The 20,335-nt window shown below is 31.9% G+C and overlaps 1 protein-coding gene across 2 annotated transcripts in view; it reads left to right on the top strand.

Annotated features, from left to right (window-relative positions):
* LOC143043283 (uncharacterized) overlaps positions 1-20,335 on the top strand; it is a 36,295-nt gene that overhangs the window by 3,021 nt on the left and 12,939 nt on the right. For both annotated transcript variants that reach the window (XM_076215676.1, XM_076215671.1), the window contains exons 2-3: positions 13,438-13,855; positions 15,789-15,983. In XM_076215676.1, coding sequence (XP_076071791.1) covers positions 13,502-13,855; positions 15,789-15,983 — 549 coding nt within the window. In that variant the 5' untranslated portion in view covers positions 13,438-13,501. The remainder of the gene's footprint in view (positions 1-13,437; positions 13,856-15,788; positions 15,984-20,335) is intronic.

Below are 20,335 nucleotides of genomic sequence, written 5' to 3'. Positions count from 1 at the left end.
ATTTTTAGATGTTGACGTTCCCTTGTCACCATCTTACGGTGTTTATATATCTCAACTTATACGATTCGCTCGTGTATGTAACATTGTTTTACATTTTGACGAGAGAAAAATTATTACACCAGGGTTTTCGATATCACAAATTTATTATCGGTATAAGGACATCATTCGTAAATATAGCTCAACATGCAGACTTCTTATACGTTCAGGTATTTCACATCCATTTTTTTATGGAAATATTCTTTATAAAGCCCAAAAATGTCAGTATTCACCTCAGAAACTAACAAAACCTTTAAATATACTTATTAAGAAGGGATATAGTTACGATACTGTTGTCAGGTCATTAAAGATTGCATATTTTGGCGTTAATATTGATTCACTTATAGGGTCTTTGCATCGGAACTAAACACATTTATTCAAGAACCAGTTGTTGGCTTGACACGGGTTATGTTCTTCTCATATATGTTATGATGGTATGATACTAAACCCCTAACGGGAAGGATTGTGCCTGATATTCATATGATGAAATCATAATCTTTCAATCAGTTTAATTGAAGTCTGGAGCTGGCATGTCAGTTAACTGCTAGTAGTCTGTTGTTATTTATGTATTATTGTCATTTTGTTTATTTTCTTTGGCTACATCTTCTGACATCAGACTCGGACTTCTCTTGAACTGAATTTTAAATGTGCGTATTGTTATGCGTTTACTTTTCTACATTGGCTAGAGGTATAGGGGAGGGTTGAGATCTCATAAACATGTTTAACCCCGCCGCATTTTTGCGCCTGTCCGAAGTGAGGAGCCTCTGGCCTTTGTTAGTCTTGTATTATTTTAATTTTAGTTTCACTACTGGACGAAAAAACGTCTGTCCATACCAGTAACAGTCGTTCTAAGACTGATAATGTTTGTTAAAGTTGTAATAGTTGTTAAATTTCACTGCTGCAGTTTTTTTGTAACTGTCCCAACTTTAAAAGTGTTTGTCTACAACATAAATCGACTGTAACAACGCAAGAAATAACTGTCACAGTTATTTAAGGACTGATACAACTATATCAAAGTTGTAACAGTTGATTTACAACTGTCCCAACTCGAAAAACGTTGCAACAGTCATAAATAAACTGATTAAACGCCTAAAGGGTTGTCACAGTCGTAATAAAACTGATGCAACCATTTGAAAGTTGTAACAGTCATTTAATTACTGTACCAACACGCAAAACGTTGAAACAGTCATAAATAAACTGTTTAAACGCAGAAAAAGTTGCAACAGTTAAAATATGATAGCTACAACCATTGTATCGGCATAGCTAATTTATTAGCGTAGCAACTTCCAAACATTGATCTTCCGGCATGTACACTTAAAAGTCACGGATACAAAATGTCTAACAGTCAGGGATATAGGTTCAATTATTTGTAAAAAAAAAATTACTGTGTGAAATATAAGGTTGTGTCAAAGAGAAACAACTATCACTCCAATGTAATACATTAATTTTAGATAGATATTGATTAAAAAAAAAAGTATTTTGAAATATTTGCCGCTGAACACATTTTTGTATTCCTCGGTTATTTAGTGAATGTGCTGAATTTATATATTTTTTTAACACTTCGTCGCCCTTATCTCTTCGAACCAATAAAATCAAACCAGCACTAGATATCTGCAATTTCACTAGATAAAAGATAACTACTAACAGAAAAATCGAAAAACGTTACCCAATATATTTGTTACCAAATGTATCTTTATAACTGAATTAAAAGTTGACAATTTTTATATCATCTTAATAACAATTTAATTATTTTTTTATTAAATTAGTTAGGTGTAAAATCATTCATGCATACACGGTTGTTTTCAATACCCGTAGTTTTACGAATCACATCACTTCATAATAACGCTGAATATACATGATATACTCTAAACCTAGCGGGGAACTCCTAATACACACACTTGTCAAACTTAACCCCATATAAAACTGCTTTATATTTTCTTGAGGGCTTATTTCACACACTAATTTTTGGGGGGCTACATTTTTTTCTTGTAAAATTATAAATATTGCCGTATAATCATTTTGATTTCTATACATGTATGTAAAAAAAAAATCAGACATTTAACACATCTTTTGCAGCTATGGAAAACAAATCTTAAATCTATCTGAATTTAATTTATTTTATTTTACCGTATTTTATTTTTGAATAGTTCAATATTAACTCGACTTTGTATTGTACATTGTACGGAATGGTCTATTTGAAGTTCAATTGTAATTGATACACATGATACAGGTAAATAGCACGTCAGCATTCATGATTGAGGTAAAAAAATATAATCACTCGCGAGAAAAATTCATATTTTCACCGGATTTTTCGCAAAGAATTTACCATACATATGTAAATACTAGTAGATGGTCGTACTGTTCAAGACCCGACAAAATAACTAGCGCCAGTGAAAGTTCAAATGTTCAAAACATGAAAACTCGCATTGTTTCAGACAGGGAAATCAAATCTTAATTCTTTTATTTTTTTCACATCACTTTTTAGAACTTGATGTATTCTTTAGACTCCGGTCTTATTAAATTCTAAAGACTGACATCGGATTCTCTTATGTGGTTTCAGTTGATCAGATGAACTAACGTTTATCCAAAATATTTTCCCATTTCAATTGTTCAAATTCAAATTATTTAATCCCATAAATGCTTGTACAATAATGACATATTATTCAATCAGTAAAGAAAACTAACAATGTTACTTGATAGATAGATGATTATGTACAGACAATATTTTGGGTCCCTTTATATTTTTTTGTTCGATGTGAGCCGAGGCTCCATGCTGAAGGCCAAGGAGCGGATCCAGCCATTTTAAAAAGGGGTTGTTACTAACCCAGGACAAAGGGGGGTTCCAATTACATGTACCCATTCAAATGCCTTGATCGTCCCAAAAAGGGGGGTTCAAACCCCCGGACCCCCCCCCCCCCTCTGGATCCGCGCCGGAGGCCATACATTGACCTATAATGGTTTAGTGCGTTATACATGTATGACTTTGTAATGCTAAATGTGTTTATGGAAAACAATGGGAAAATGTTGCTTAACATCTTGTGATATATATTTAGAAGGCATTTATTCAAAAGCAGATAGAATTGATTTGTAGAAAAACATGAATAAGGGCAGATGATCAACTATTATAGTACAAGTCTTTGATTAACCACAATATATTTGTCATCACTGATGTATCAATGTTGCTTTTGTATACATGGTATAAAAATCCAACTTGGGTTTCTCATCTGAACTTGTTTACATCGTGTTACATTATGCAATATAGCTAGGCCTGTTATAGGTTTTTCATTATCACACTTATGGGGGAACTGATTTTGCTCATTGTTGAAGGATGTACAGTTACATGTACTAACAATTACATCACTTCACTTGAAGTTCCTCCATCGTTCAATTTTCATCCATGGAGATCCCTGTCTTGGTTTACGGTTGATGGTTGTCTTATTGAAATTCATACCACATCTCCTTATTCTGGTTATCATACAGTATACATGTTATACCAATGTCCCAGGTTAGGGGGAGGGTCGAGAACTCGCTAACATGTTTAACCCCGCCACATTATTTATGTATGCGCCTGTCCCAAGTCAGGAGCCTGTAATTCAGTGGTTGTTGTTTGTTTATGTGTTACATATTTGTTTTTCGTTCATTTTTTTACATAAATAAGGCCGTTAGTTTTCTCGTTTGAATTGTTTTACATTGTCTTATCAGGGCCTTTTATAGCTGACTATGCGGTATGGGCTTTGCTCATTGTTGAAGGCCGTACGGTTACCTATAATTGTTAATGTTGTGTGTCATTTTGGTCTTTTGTGGATAGTTGTCTCTTTGGCAATCATACCACATCTTCTTTTTTATATGTTATACAAGACTAAAATACCTAGTATTATCAAATGAATTATAACAATTGTTAATAGTTGTCAGACTTTTGTTTATATAAAAAAGCAGCTACATGTGTATAATCAAGATGTAGACATGATCACTGGTGTCAGATGTAAACAAGAGTGACTGTGCAAATGCTGAAATGTCATCTCTGCTTTGCCTACATGTATGAAGGTTTTACTTCATGTACAAGTATCACACAAACTTTCAATTTTCATTAACCTTTGAAAATGAAGTTGCAGTCAAATTAACCATGCCAGACGATGATGTACACCCTACAAACTGACATTCCATACCCATGATACCCAAAATAGTGATTTATACTGTCTGTGAAATAGACTTAACATTCTTAACATCCAAACCATGAAAACTAACTTATGAATATCCAATAATATGCCAAAAATAGTGATCCTATACATGTCATGCATGTACATGTAGTTTATACTGTAGCATCTGAGAAACATTTGGAAATAGATCAAACCACAAAAACTAAACATTGTTCAATGAACCATGACATTTTCATTGGGGTTAAAGTCTGATGTAAGTCTTGCAATTAGACATATTCACCTTACACTCATTTCATAAACCAAATATAGTTGACCTATTTTTCCTACTGCTTGTAGTATTTTTAAAATGTTAAACATGTGTGAGAAACAAACTTAACAAATTACATGTAACTGAAGTAACCTTAATCACTGATCCATGAAATGAAGTCAGGATCAGGCCAACCCTGCCTGACAGACACTGAGACATGTACACCTTTCAAGATACCATAACAATCATGACAATTAATCCAGTAACTCAATTAATATACATATGTTATACATTTAACATGTTTAAGACTTCGAGTGTATTTCACTGTGACTGTTCAAACAGTAATATTTTTTTTGTAAACAGTTACATGTACATGTAGTGTACCATGAAAACTAGGTGAAGTGCAATGGACAAATCAATAACCATGATAACAGAAACTTCATAACATAAGCATGATAAGGAAGTATCCAGGCATTTCAGCTTCAAAAATGTATCTGGTGAAGCTTAAATACAAAATGGTACGCTGTAGCCACTGCCAGATTGTAATACATATTTCTTGGCTTGCATGCATGTACTTCAACTTTTGTTGCAGGAGGGATAATAAAATTATACTTTAATGTACATGCATGGTTTATTTGTTTCAAATACCATGAATACTTGGCCACTAACATGACTAATCATGATAATTAAGATTTTTATTTAATTCTAATTCAGACTTTAACTAGAGGCTCTAAAGAGCCTGTGTCGCTCACCTTGGTCTTTATGAATATTAAACAAAGGAAGAGGATGGATTCATGACAAAATTGTGTTTTGGTGATGGTGATGTGTTTGTACATCTTACTTTACTGATCATTCTTGCTGCTGAAAATTATCTCTATCTATAATGAACTTGGCCCAATAGTTTCAGTGAAAAATGTTAGAAAAAATTTACAAATTTTATGAAAATTGTTAAAAATTGACTATAAAGGACAATAACTCCATAGGGGGTCAATTGACCATTTCAGTCACGTTGACTTATTTGTAAATCTTACTTTGCTGAACATTATTGCTGTTTACAGTTTATCTCTATCTATAATAGTATTCAAGATAATAACCAAATACAGCAAAATTTCCTTAAAACTAACAATTCAGGATCAGCAACCCAACAACGGGTTGTCTGATTCATCCGAAAATTTCAGAGCAGACAAATCTTGACCTGATAAACACCTTTACTCCAGATTTTTTTTTTTTTCATTTTGGTTGGATGGCCGGGTCACTGCACACATTTTTGAAACTACATACCCCAAAGATGGTTGTGGCCAAGTTTGGATTGATTTGGCCAAGCAGTTTCAGAGGAGAAGATTTTTGTAAAAAAATTACTAAGATTTACGAAAAAATGGTTAAAAATTGACTATAAAGGGCAATAACTCCTAAACGGGTCAACTGACCATTGTGGTCATTTTGACTTATTTGTAAATCTTATTTTGCTGAACATTACTGCTGTGTACAGTTTATCTCTATCTATAATAATATTCAAGATAATAACCAAAAACAGCAAAATTTCATTAAAATTACTAATTCTGGGGCGGCATCCCAAAACTGGGTTGTCAGATTCATCAGAAAATTTCAGGGCAGGTAGATCTTGACCTGATAAACAATTTTACCCCTGTCAGATTTACTATAAATGCTTTGGTTTTTGAGTTATAAGCCAAAAACTGCATTTTACCCCAGATTCTATTTTTAGCCATGGCAGCCATATTGATTGGATGGCCGGGTCACCGGACACATTTTTGAAACTACATACCCCAAAGATGGTTGTGGCCAAGTTTGGATTGATTTGGCCAAGTAGTTTCAGAGGAGAAGATTTTTGTAAAATATAACTAAGATTTACGAAAAATGGTTAAAAATTGACTATAAAGGGCAATAACTCCTAAAGGGGTCAACTGACCATTTCGGTCATGTTGACTTATTTGTAAATCTTACTTTGCTGAACATTATTGCTGTTTACAGTTTATCTCTATCTAGAATAATATTCAAGATAATAACCAAAAACAGCAAAATTTCCTTAAAATTACTAATTCAGGGGCAGCAACCCAACAACAGGATATCCGATTTATCTGAAAATTTCAGGGCAGATAGATTTTGACCTGTTTAACAATTTAACCCCTTGTCAGATTTGCTCTAAATGCTTTGATTTTTGAGTTATAAGCCAAAAACTGCATTTTACCCCTATGTTCTATTTTTAGCAATGGTGGCCATCTTGGATGGTTGGCCGGGTCACCGAACACATTTTTTAAACTAGATACCCCAATGATGGTTATGGCCAAGTTTGGTGTAATTTGGCCCAGTAGTTTCAGAGGAGAAGATTTTTGTAAAAGTTAACGACGCCAGACGACGACGGACGACAGACGACGGACGACAGACGACGGACGACGGACGACGGACGCCAAGTGATGGGAAAAGCTCACTTGGCCCTTTGGGCCAGGTGAGCTAATAATTTAAGTACAGCAAGCAGTCATTTGACTCTAAACAATTGACACGGACTGCACGAGACCCTCATAGTTGGTTAAGATCTTTTTACACACCCTGGACATGCTGGCAGTAGTTAACAATTGCAATGCCAACATAAACTTCAGATGTGATATACATGTACTGTTTTGTAAATTTCACTGAAACTAGAAATTCACATTATCCATATTGTTATTATATTAAAATGACTGATTATCCACTAATTAAAAGTATTCATGAATTCAGATATGATGCACTATTATTAGTAGTATTCACTGAAACTATGCATTTTCATTATTCCAAATTGCTATTTCAAATGAATAATTATCCTGAGTATTCATCATGTTCATGGAATTCAGAAATAATGTACATGTATGATTGCACTATTAATATTCACTGCAACTACGAAATTTTGTTATTCCAAATTCACAATTGATCATGATAATCCAAGGTAATTACACTGTAGTCCTCCAGGAATGTGGTCCTCCTTTAATACAATTTGTAATTTTCCTATTTGTACAAGGCACAATTTTCTTCTTGTCCAATTTAATCAGAACATCACATCATGCACATTATCATCATGGAATAATGCTGCACGCCATATTCATAATTTCCAAAAACAATAGATAACTAGCATTAAATAATGAATTAATCCATTGTTTCACAATTTGCAGCTATACATTGCTATACGATAGACTCAGTGACATCTATATTTTCTATGCATCAAAGTGCACATGTACTAGCAGGTGTCATATTCTAAGTGGGAATCATGGTCAAACCAATACATATTCAGTATGATTCTACAAAATAAAATATACATTTAGACTCAAGTACAGTAAATGTTTAACTAATAATAAATATATAATACTACATGTATATACATTGTGCAATAATAAGAAAGTTAATTACAATAACTGTATTTACCTAGATAAAACTAGCACTTCTCATTTGATTGACCAAAAAATTCTAGCACTAACACAATTCTATTTTCAAGTCACTATTAACAAGAAAAATAAATCTTTTAAGGGGGTCTAAATTCTATATAGTGTTGTCTTTTTTCCTGCATTGATGATTTGTTAAGTGTGATTGTGTACTTTCATTGAATGGTTATTGTCTCATTGAGGCTCACACCATACTTTATGTCATCAATTCTTTTAAGTCAGACATCATGGACATAGTTATTCCTCTCTAAAACACAACAGGTTATTTCTTTTGTTCATTTTAATTATGTTTATCATTTAATATGAAATATATTGATACTACAAACATGACAAAGAAAAGTTTAAGGAATGAAAAAATAAAATAAATAAATGCACTGTTACTATATACATGTAGATGATATTGACTTTACCTTTGTCCAGTGCATATAATGAATAAACCTTTGTTTGTGATGTAAAAATATTGTTCCAAGACTTAACCATCCCAGTTAATGTTTTAAATCCTTGAGTTTAATAATTTTTACATCTTTTGTGTTACCCTGAATACTTTTTACTTATTCATTTGTTATAACAGCTTGCATTAAATAATGCTTTGCAGCTCACTTTTTTTATTTTATTTAGTTATTTACCCAATTTTATTTTAATAAATCAATATTCAGATTACTTTTAAAATTTGCATTTTAATATCCAAAATAATAGTATATCCTGCTGTTTCATATTTTTCTTAAATTATAATTTGTTTTGAAAAAGTTATCAAAATTTTGAAGAGGACAATTTTAATCATGATAATTTGTGAACATTATTATAAAATCGTATCATTATACCAATGACAGATTAAATATCATCCCCCAGGGCAATAAACTATTGTGTCTTAATTTGTATATTAGCTACATTATGTATATAAGAATTTCTGATTATTACCTATCGCATATCCAGTGTTAACATCCTGATTATTACCTATTTTAATGTCACATTTGCATGGTCATATTCAGTAAATACAAATATTTTAATTGTTTATTTTGAATTTGAATTAAAAAAATTTGTTTTAGACTAAATTAGTAGATACAACACATACAATGCAGTTAACACAGTAAATTTTATGAAAACTTACTGGATAATACTATATCTATAAAAAAAATATTTTGAGCTTCATAAAATACTTTAAAAAAGTTTATACCATGTTAACATAAAAAAATATGCATACAAATAGATTTTTTTGTTATGTTTTCCTGACATATTGAATGTTAACATAAAATAATTATCATGATTATGTAAAAAATGCAAAAAATCTGCAGTCGTATGTGAATGTACATGATCCAAGGAGATGTGGGATATATCATAATCAATGATGCATCAACCCAACCGTTAGACAACAATAAAGTAACCAAAACACAATTGAATGGTGTCGAAAAATATATATGACTTATGATTAGAAGGTCCTTTATCATTGCTGAATACATATATATAATGACCATTGAATGTTACTACTTGTAAGTTAGATAACATGTATGGCACAAATGAATTTTGAAAAACAATGCTACATTTTTTTGTAACAGGGCACAATTTATATAAAAATTTCACATGAAAATATAGAGTTTGGGTTCAAATTATCATGATTATCATGATTATAGTGATTTAATATAAATTCTATGTTAATTAAATCTAAAAAGAATAAAATTATGATGCTAGCTTTGCTCTTTTAATATGTGTTTTTAAACAATGTAAGTACATGATAAAACAATTACTAATTGAATTAGTACAATTTGTTTAATCAACTGTGTTTAAATGGCAACTGTTTATGACTCTGTGCCTTGTTTCAGGAACATTAATTTAATAATATTGTTTTATTTTGATGATTAATGCTATTTTAAACCATTTTTAAAATATTTATTCACTTTCAATGCCTGCTATTATCAAATATATTAATGTTTTGTTGTCCATGATTCATGTGATTTGAGAATTATTTAAAATCTAAATGAAAGTGGACACTTGCTAAATAAGTCACTATTTAATCTTAAAGTTAATAATTTTCTTAACATTTTATGATCAAATCATATGTGTTTGTACTATGCATGTTTTTTTTCTGGAAATCGTGACGTCACAATGCATTCTTAATAGAACAAAAACTATCAGCTGATAAAGCAAAACCAGGGAAATACTAGTAATCCAGCATAAGCATGATAAGAAACACATTTATATGGATACGCACATGTAAAGATCGGTTGGTTGTTGGTTATAAAATGTCCAGTGACAAGTATTTCATTCAAATTTATGACCCGAGTTAGCAATACATTAACATACAATATGTACACTGCATGATGTATAGGTCAGTGGCAGATCCAGAACTTTTCATAAGGGACAGGGCCCCTGACTACCCTTAGGGGCACGGATCCAGTCATGCTTGAGTGATTCCCTATATAATCGACCAAATTATTCCCACAAAAAAGGGGAAGATATAGAGTAACCTTTTATGTATTCCACTCAGGGTGATGTATGCAAAAATTAAGGGAATAAATGACATACACATGATAATAGGGGGAGGGGAACGGTGTCCTTTTTGACTTTCAATGATTTATTACGATGCACAACTTTAACATTGAAGCTCAAAGGTGGCTCAAAGCTTATATTTTCCCTGGAACATGCAACTATGCACGAGTGTGGTAATATAGAACGTCGATTCAAAGCTATATATAGCCTATCGGAGTATCTCAATATAGATTCCGTAGGATGAGGCCCCTCATGGGGGGGGGTCCTAGTAATCACATAATCACCATTTTTTTGCCAATATAATCACATAATCATTTAAATATTTGCTTATCTTTAGTAATCAAATAATCATAAACTAAAAATACAGTCCTAGGTAATCAAATAATCATGAAATATTTGGCTTAATAATCAAATAATCATTAAAAAAACGGCCGAGTAATCACATAATCAAAAACCCCATGAGGGCCCTCTAGGATCAGTGGCGGATCCAGCCATTATAAAAAAGGGGGGGTCCAACCCAGAACGAAACAGGGGGGGGGGGGGTTTCCAACTATATGTCCCCATTTAAATGCATTGAGCGGCCAAAACAAAGGAGGTTCGAACCTTTGGAACCCCCCCCCCCCCCCCACTTTGGGTCCGCCAATGAGAACACATTGTAAGGTCTGTAAGCCGACAAATGTGCACATTTTCCCTTCAAAATTATGAATCGATGATTATTCGATAGACATGCTTTAAAATATTGATAATTTCTACTCACCTATTGTATTTTCCAGCTCAGATTATTGAACATGTGGTCTAACATCTGTAGTTACCTGTGTAAAAATATAGTATGCCGACCTGAGGTCCAGGTTTTTTTGTTTTTTTGCCGACAAAAAATTAAAGTGGATAAATCGTTTACGGTGAAGAATTGTTTTCCGTTTTTAATGAAACTTGACAGATTTTACTAATTATTTTTTTAATCATCGGAAATGTCCCTCTTGGTGTAATTCGAATTAAAACTGTTTTATTATGCTGTACAATATTTGTAACTTAGTCATAATCTTTAAATTTATTTCAGGTACACCCTTAAGCTTGTACATTTTTCTATTGCGCAGAATTTATCAAATATGAATTTGAATGAATCCATTATCATCTTCTCATTCTTCTGCAATAATATTAAAACTCTATTTTAAACGAAAGCTTCTGGTTTTAAAAACCAGTTATGAACGAAAATGTTATAAAACAGATATTATAAAATAAAAAGTAAGGATATCAAAAGGATTATTTAAAGTCAAACGCACATGACTGTCAAAAATGAACGGACAATGCTACGGCAATAAATGAAAAACGACAAAAGACAAACAACGATCGCAAAATAAATGAATAAACAGCAAAACAAGTTTACAATCGCACGATAGACAATAATAGTATAAGTAATGGACTATTTCACAACAAAATCAAATCTTGAGAGCCGGGTGAGACGTGATTTTTTTTTACACTGATGGACTACCGTTACGCTAAAATATGTGTATTAAAACATTTACCGACTGTATCAACCTATGAAGTGTTTGTTTTAAACATTTAACGACTGTGTCAACCTTTTATAAGTTGTAATAAACATTTAATGACTGTGCCAACCTTTAGAAAGTTGTAACAAACATTGAACGACTGTCCCAACTCTAAAAACGTTGTGACAAATATTTTTTGACTGCATCAACGTCTGAAAAGTTGACACAAACAAATTTTAACTGTCCCAACTATTAAAAGGTTGGGACAGACATAATGCAACTGCGACAACTATTAGAAAGACTGTAATAAATAGATTTTGACTGTGACAACACGGTAAACCACTGCAACAGTTTTGAAATGACTGATGGTAGCATTTGTTGACTTTCACAACCCGTAGAAAAGTTGGGACAGACATAAATGAACTGTTGCAACGAAATATGACAGTCATTACTTGTCTTTTACAGACTAAGACAGTCGTACAACGACTGTTACTGGTATGGACAGTTGTTTTTTCGTCCAGTAGTGTTTCTTGTGTACAATTTGGAAATTAGTATGGCGTTCATTATCACTGAACTAGTATATATTTGTTTAGTGGCCAGCTGAGGAACGCCTCCGGATGCGGGAATTTCTCGCTGCATTGGAGACCTGTAGGTGACCTTCTGCTGTTGTTTTTTCTATGCATGGTCGGGCTGTTGTCTCTTTGACACATTCCCCATTTCCATTCTCAATTTTATTTAAAGAACTTCTAACGCATGACATTCCTAAAGTCTTGTTTTTCTTGTTTTCATTTGCACCACTGTACCTTAGAGTCATAGGAAACTTGTTTTTGCAATCTATCAAAGCGTTAAATTCTGAATGTATTATCTCCGGAATGTTATATGTTTTTAACTAGTAGTTATTCGTCAACATTTCATACGACTGTCTTAGAAACTTGAAAGAGTCAATTTTGCTTAAGGATGTTCGCTACTCTGTTTTAAAAGACTGTTACAAATTGACTCAATATAAATAAAGAAACTGGAAAAGCAGAAACTAAGAATGGATCCGTGTGATTTTCGAGATGTAAGCCGTCGAAAATTTGGCCTGAAAAAATTTCTTTAGATTTTTCATAAATTTAACACTGGCACCCTTTTTCTTTTAAAAACCATGAAAAATTACAAGAATTTTCAAAGATGACATTTTGAACTATATGTTATCAAATTCTGGAAAGAAAAGTAGGGGTAACTGGACAAATGTTTTAAATCATATGGTACTTTATGGATAAAACCAGAAGATTTTGCGTATCTAGCAAAAGAACTGAAACAAGAGGAGTGAACATCCTTAATGAATGAAATGTGATCGACAGTTCCTACATAGAAGAAAGAAAAGTAGAAGATAAACTTGCAAAAAGTTTAGATAGAAAGTATATTTGCTAGGTTTACATCAAAACAGGTTCTTATGAACATTTTTGCAGACTTTGTTTAGTAGAAAACTGAACTGGAATTTAGTTCTTGGTGTGCTTCGTTTATTTTCTCTCTTTTTACATCAAATGCAATTCAATTCTGTTTTTCGTTTCTAGATTTATGCTTTTTAATATAAAATATATACATTCTTATTGCAGCTGAAGATAAACGGCAAGACGCAAGAAGAAAACCATTATTGTTCAAAAGCTTATAAAACACACAATGATTTATTTGAAAAATTTCAAAGTTGGTGCAATTTCCGCACTTTGTGTGTTTTGTTTTTGGATGACGGTACAGTCTTATAGATTTTCATCAAATACAATGGTTCCTAGTTCTACTGTCGATTCTCCAGCTAAAACTTCCATCAATCAAGTAAGGAATAAAGATGATTACCTTGAACAGATGGACATCCTCAATAAGCAAAAGGTTGATATGGATGACCCAAGGTTAATCAGTTTGATACGAAATTACTGGATAGAAAATCCCTCAGATCAACCATACAATCTTAACAAACCTCAAGTACTAGATCCTTCCATTGGACAAGCTGCCTTTGCTGATAACCGATTAAATTTTAAGGTACGTGTGATAAGTTTCTACATATAAAGCATATATGTTGTTTAGGCGTTATTATCAACAATATTTACAAATCAGAATACGACACAATTCATAGCTAAATCTTTTCGTTTCCATTTTCTTTTGAAGTTTTAGAAATTTTAGGGGTTTTGAATTATTTCTGAACTGACTAGTTATTTCAACTATGGATTTTACAAAATACTGAAATAATTTAGATCTTTATTACAGATTTCCTGATAAAATTCAGTGAATTTGTAAATACTTTTTTTATTGAGACATCTTTTAAAAAAGTATACAGCAGGTACACGTACACCGAACAAGTTTGAGGTTAATCTATTTTTTTTTATTACTACTCAGTGAGCAATTTTTATAAAACAACTGAAATACTGTAGAAAACTACTCAGGGAAATATGTCTTTGAATCAAGAGCAAACTTAAACCCAATTGTAACTTCAAACAGTTGAAAAAAATATGGAGCTGGCAAAAATATGAAGAATTTCTAAACTTATTGCAAAAAAGACACAGGGATTTAACAAAGTCACTGTAACATATATATGTTTACTTCTAGTAAATCATGGGCGTTTCTTGTCATGCGCATATGTACACCTGTATTAATGTCATAATCTAGAATGAGACACAAACGAAACAAAAAACTACTAAATTTGTATCTAAAGATAAAGACCGCGAAAACATGTCGCTAGTTTGTTGAGACATCGACAGGTTGTATTGAATTTGTTAAAGGGGGCAGTAAACATTAACTTATGACGACTTAAGTTATTCCTCAAACTTTTTTTAACTGTTTTTGTGAAAGAATCACATCTCTGTTTCTAGATTCCTTATAGTGTTCCTATGCACGTATGTTTCGTATTTAACTGAAACATATATTTGCTATGCATTGGTGGCAGAGGGTATTTTAGTGTTGAGAAGTTTCTAGTTTGAAGTTGTCCATCTCAAGATCTCCAAAAGGAGAGAGACTGGGTGCGTCGACATGGTAAAACAAGTTTGTTGTTTTTTCTTTAAAAAAAAGCTGAACTGCAAGGTAAACACAAAAATGAGACGTCAAAAATAAAACATGATAAACATCCTTGCGGTTGTCTTATTGCTGCCTTCAAATGCTTTTCCATATATGCAAGCATCACTTGCAATGCGAGGTAACTCTGTTTAAGTGTCTTAATAAGTACGATACCCCATAATTCGTTCTATGGTAAGTTACACACAACATCTGACTCGTCCTCCATGTTTGATAATACCATTGGTTCTGGTAGATGGAAAAACATACCCAGAGAAAATCGAACATGTAACTTGTGTAAAAGAAATGAAATTGGAGATGATTTTCACTATATTTTAGAATGTACATATTTTTCATAAGAAAGGAAAGAATGTATAGATGAAAAATTCTGTACCAACATTGATACTCTAAAGTTTAAAGCATTTATGAATTTTTCAAAACAATCAAATCTTAAATATATATATATACCTCTCACTGTATGACTGTCAGATATGATTACCTTATATTGACAACAATGTGTGAGCAAAACAAACGTTCACAATACAATAAAAAATAGGGGGATAGCAGTCAATATTGTGTCATAATCTTGATACCTAGCTATAAAAACAAATAATTATTCTAAAAATAAAGAAAAACAAAATGACATGTAGACACTATTGATACAGATACATTTCTGGCATGTGTAGTGATGAAAAACGATTGATTATGAAAGTTATGGAAAAAACATTATTTTCTGTTAAGGTATTTATAGAAAAGCAAATTAAAGCAGATTATATTTTATTTTGCAATCGTGTTAACCTATAGAGATTTATATGACAGAAAATCCTACCTTGTGAGTTATCACCATTTTTTTCCATTTAAAAGATTCTCTGTTTTTTGTGTTAGTGATAGCTGTTTAACAGTGATCTTACTGCATTATTATTTTTAGAAAGGCGGGTTTTTCGTTGAATGTGGAGCACTTGATGGGGAAACCAGATCAAACACCTTAATATTTGAACGCCTGAGGAGTTGGAATGGTCTTTTGATTGAGGCTGACCCATCAAACTACAAGTTAGTGAAGAAAAAGAACAGAAAAGCATTTACTATAAACGCATGTCTAAGTGTGTACCCATATCCAGTAAAGGTTGGTTTTCTAAAATAAGTGTACTACCAAACCTCTTATAAAGGATCCTTGTCAGTTGTTGTCTTTATCCATGACCAGGCTCCTTATCATCCATCAGGATTAGTAACACTCTATTTTACTAGTCAATCATATCTAAGTATTTTATATTTAACGCAAATTCGTCTTTGTAACATATGTTGTCTTTTACAGTGGTTGAACAACTATAATCTCGTCAGCTTTTTTTATTATGTCTGGATCATCGTCAATTATTATCATTGTACCAGGTTTGCATCCTCAGCAGTTGTTATTTTTTTTTTCAGTTTGGATCGTCGTCAGTGTATGTATATGTCCAGGGTCAAGTTCCGCGTCTTTATGCAAGGATAGTGGTATCGTTATTGCTTGTATTAAGTCATGTCCGGATTCTCGTCGAGTCTTAATTTTGCCTAGGTCAGAAATAAAACCTTGTTAGCTGTTCGATCTTCGTTGTCTTTATCCCCGGACCAGGCATTGGCGAATTAAATTGCAATGTAATGCACTATATTACAAATACTTTGACAAAACCATGCAGTATACTACAATTACAGTTACATTCATTTATCAAAGTACTGCATTTTATTACAATTAAAGTTACATTCATTTATCAAAGTAATGCATTTATTACAACGAAAGGTACATTTATTTATGAAAGTAATGCATTATATAACAATTAAATTTGCCGAGTAATCGTTGCAGTCTTGTAATTGACTGCTCCATAGACTTACATGCTAAACAGCTGATCTTTGAAAATAAAAAAATAAAAAATGCTACATAGAAAATAAAATTCATGTTCATATCATGTATGTATTAATGTGAAATTTTCAATTAACCATGCAGTGCCGCAGACAGGAAAAGAAGTATAGACTCATGCAAAGTGAACATTTTGTGAAAATCTTTTCACCAAAAGTTCAATTTATACATATTCTACCTGAATGTCAACAATTCAGCCATAAAAATAATAATCCTAAAGAAAAAAATTACTTTTGTATGTAGCTGTCTCTTCAACTTTGCACTGATTTTCAATAAAATTGCACAACTAGAAATTTCATCACAAGAAGAAGATTTCATAGAGGAAAAAATCTTTCTATGTTCTTTTTAATTGAAAATCATGTATGTAATACCATCAAAATCTCAATTTGCCTCAAACTGTTATGCTTTATATCTATTAATACTTTTGAATGGTGTCTAGTATAAAAAAGCATAATTATTACACAATTTCAGTTTTTTCAGTGTAACTTGATACCGCATGATTTTTTTTCTCTTACAAAGTCCTAAAATCATGATGTTTTGTCATTCTGGGCACACAAAAGTCCACATGAGCTACTTCCTTGCAGTGAACATATGAAAAATTTACCCTATGCAGGTTGCAGTCTTGTAATTGACTGCTTCATAGACTTACATGCTGAACAGCTGATCTTTGAAAATAAAAAAAATAAAAAAATGCTACATAGAAAATAAAATTCATGTTCATATCATGTATGTACTAATGTGAAATTGTGATTTAATTGAAAAAAAGTGGGTCATGCCACGAAGAATAAAAAGTTACGTAACCCTGAAGTCAAAACATTTTTTTTCTACTTTCTGTTTGCTGTTTTTACTAGGCCGCATTACTTCCAGTAAACATGGTATCCTTCCACTTTCCTGGATTGATATCCCCAAAAAGATGCAAGATTTTTTTTAAATCTATATATATGTTTCAATTCATCATAAACCTATAATCCAACAGAAAAAATTGATTCCAGAAAAAAATGTAGAAAAAAATGGACTATTTTGTTTCCCTCCATGTTTTGACATGCACCGGAAACTGGAGTTGTAATACAAGACTGGTACCTATAACAATAATGACATGTCTTCAAAAAATAAATCATTCACCTAGTTTCATTAAGTAGTCATATTTGAACATAAAAAATGCTATTAAAAGAACTGTTTAGTTGTGTTAAGAAAAATAACCCCAATATCAAAGCAGTACCCCTTTCTGAAAACAGGCAAAATTTGGAAATCAGTCATGTCTATCAAATGATCTGTAAATCTCATTCTAGTCTATCTTTATGAATGTTTTCTTATTATTTGGATACTGTGAAGCTAGAAGAGTATTCTTATCTATTATTTTTATTTTTTTCCTTCTTTTTGATTGAACCACATTCAATAGTTTACCCCTCCCCCTTTTTACCATGAAATCTACTCAAGTGGGCCTCTTGTTTAAGTCAAATTGAAAAACTACCCAACAATTTTTCATAGTGAAGAATATGCTACAATACAACTATCTAAACACAAGAAATACCATACCTTTCCATTTTTTGACTATACAGGTCTTTATACATGCCTACTATATCATGGTTTTTAGACTGTACTTGACACCCCAATGCATATAAAATTTGCAACAAAAATCAAGAAAAAACAAAATGAATACTCAAGTTGGTGTTTTTGGTAAGAATATTGATTACTTGTCACACCTAATCACAAAACTCCTTGTCATGATGGATAGTTTTAGAGAAATTCTACTTTTTAAACAACTTTTTAACCCGAATATGAAATTTTCAGTCAACCTTGCAGTGCCGCAGACAGGAAAAGAAGTATAGACTCATGCAAAGTGAACATTTTCTGAAAATCTTTTCACCAAAAGTTCAATTTATACATATTCTACCTGAATGTCAACAATTGAGTCATAAAAATAATAATCCTAAAGAAAAAAAATTACTTTTGTATGTAGCTGTCTCTTCAACTTTGCACTGATTTTCAATAAAATTGCACAACTAGAAATTTCATCACAAAAAGAAGATTTCATAGAGGAAAAAATCTTTCTATGTTCTTTTTAATTGGAAATCATGTATGTAATACCATCAAAATCTCAATTTGCCTCAAACTGTTATGCTTTATATCTATTAATACTTTTGAATGGTGTCTAGTATAAAAAAGCATAATTATTACACAATTTCAGTTTTTTCAGTGTAACTTGATACCGCATGATTTTTTTTCTCTTACAAAGTCCTAAAATCATGATGTTTTGTCATTCTGGGCACACAAAAGTCCACATGAGCTACTTCCTTGCAGTGAACATATGAAAAATTTACCCTATGCAGGTTGCAGTCTTGTAATTGACTGCTTCATAGACTTACATGCTGAACAGCTGATCTTTGAAAATAAAAAAAATAAAAAAATGCTACATAGAAAATAAAATTCATGTTCATATCATGTATGTACTAATGTGAAATTGTGATTTAATTGAAAAAAAGTGGGTCATGCCACGAAGAATAAAAAGTTACGTAACCCTGAAGTCAAAACATTTTTTTTCTACTTTCTGTTTGCTGTTTTTACTAGGCCGCATTACTTCCAGTAAACATGGTATCCTTCCACTTTCCTGGATTGATATCCCCAAAAAGATGCAAGATTTTTTTTAAATCTATATATATGTTTCAATTCATCATAAACCTATAATCCAACAGAAAAAATTGAGTCCAGAAAAAAATTCAGAAAAAAATGGACTATTTTGTTTCCCTCCATGTTTTGACATGCACAAGAAACTGGAGTTGTAATACAAGACTGGTACCTAATGCATTGAATTGCACCTTACATTTGTAAATTATATTATTAAGTGAAAACAAACCAAAACTTTTTGATAAACAAAACGAAATAACAAAAGATTCTAGTATACAGCCCTTGGATGGTGTAAACTTCCTATAAAACGTGTATGGTGTAATGGTGTATGGCATATGGTGCAATGGTGTAAGGTGAATGGTGCTATGGTTTATGATGTAAGGGGAATGGTGTAATGGTGATTGAGGAATGGTGTGATTGTGTAACGTGCGATCGGGAATGGTGTGATTGTGTAACGTGCGATCGGGAATGGCGTGAATGATGATGTACGACATTGGTTGAAAACGAAGTTCTTTTTATTTTATTTTGTCGAATCGTAAACATAAACAATAATAATAATCTTAATATTTGAAATTTAATTGCATTATGGGTAATTTCGGATCATGTAGATAGAATTAGGAATGGTGTATGGTGTAATGTGTAAGGTGTATGGTGCAAAGGTGTAACGTATATGGTGTATGCAATAACTGTTCCGTATACATATGAGATTTATGTATCGAGTAAATAGTCTATGCAATGCAGCTATTACATTTCGACATCATTAGGGTTTCAAAGCATACATCTCTGTGTTTTCCCCAAACGGAAATTACAGAGATGAAGTTTAATATTATTTTTTTTAATAATATTATTTTCACTTTATATACATTTGTTTTATTAATTCGCATCAAAAATATTTACTGAGAATTTCTTTCCAAATAAAAAATTAAACAAAGAGCTTAATTTATGAACATGTGTCAAAATGA

The sequence above is a fragment of the Mytilus galloprovincialis genome, chromosome 1 (genome assembly GCF_965363235.1).
Source record: "Mytilus galloprovincialis chromosome 1, xbMytGall1.hap1.1, whole genome shotgun sequence".
Classification (NCBI taxonomy): domain Eukaryota; kingdom Metazoa; phylum Mollusca; class Bivalvia; order Mytilida; family Mytilidae; genus Mytilus; species Mytilus galloprovincialis.
The sequence above is the reverse complement of the archived record's forward strand: the minus strand, read 5'-3'. Positions and strand labels throughout refer to the sequence as shown.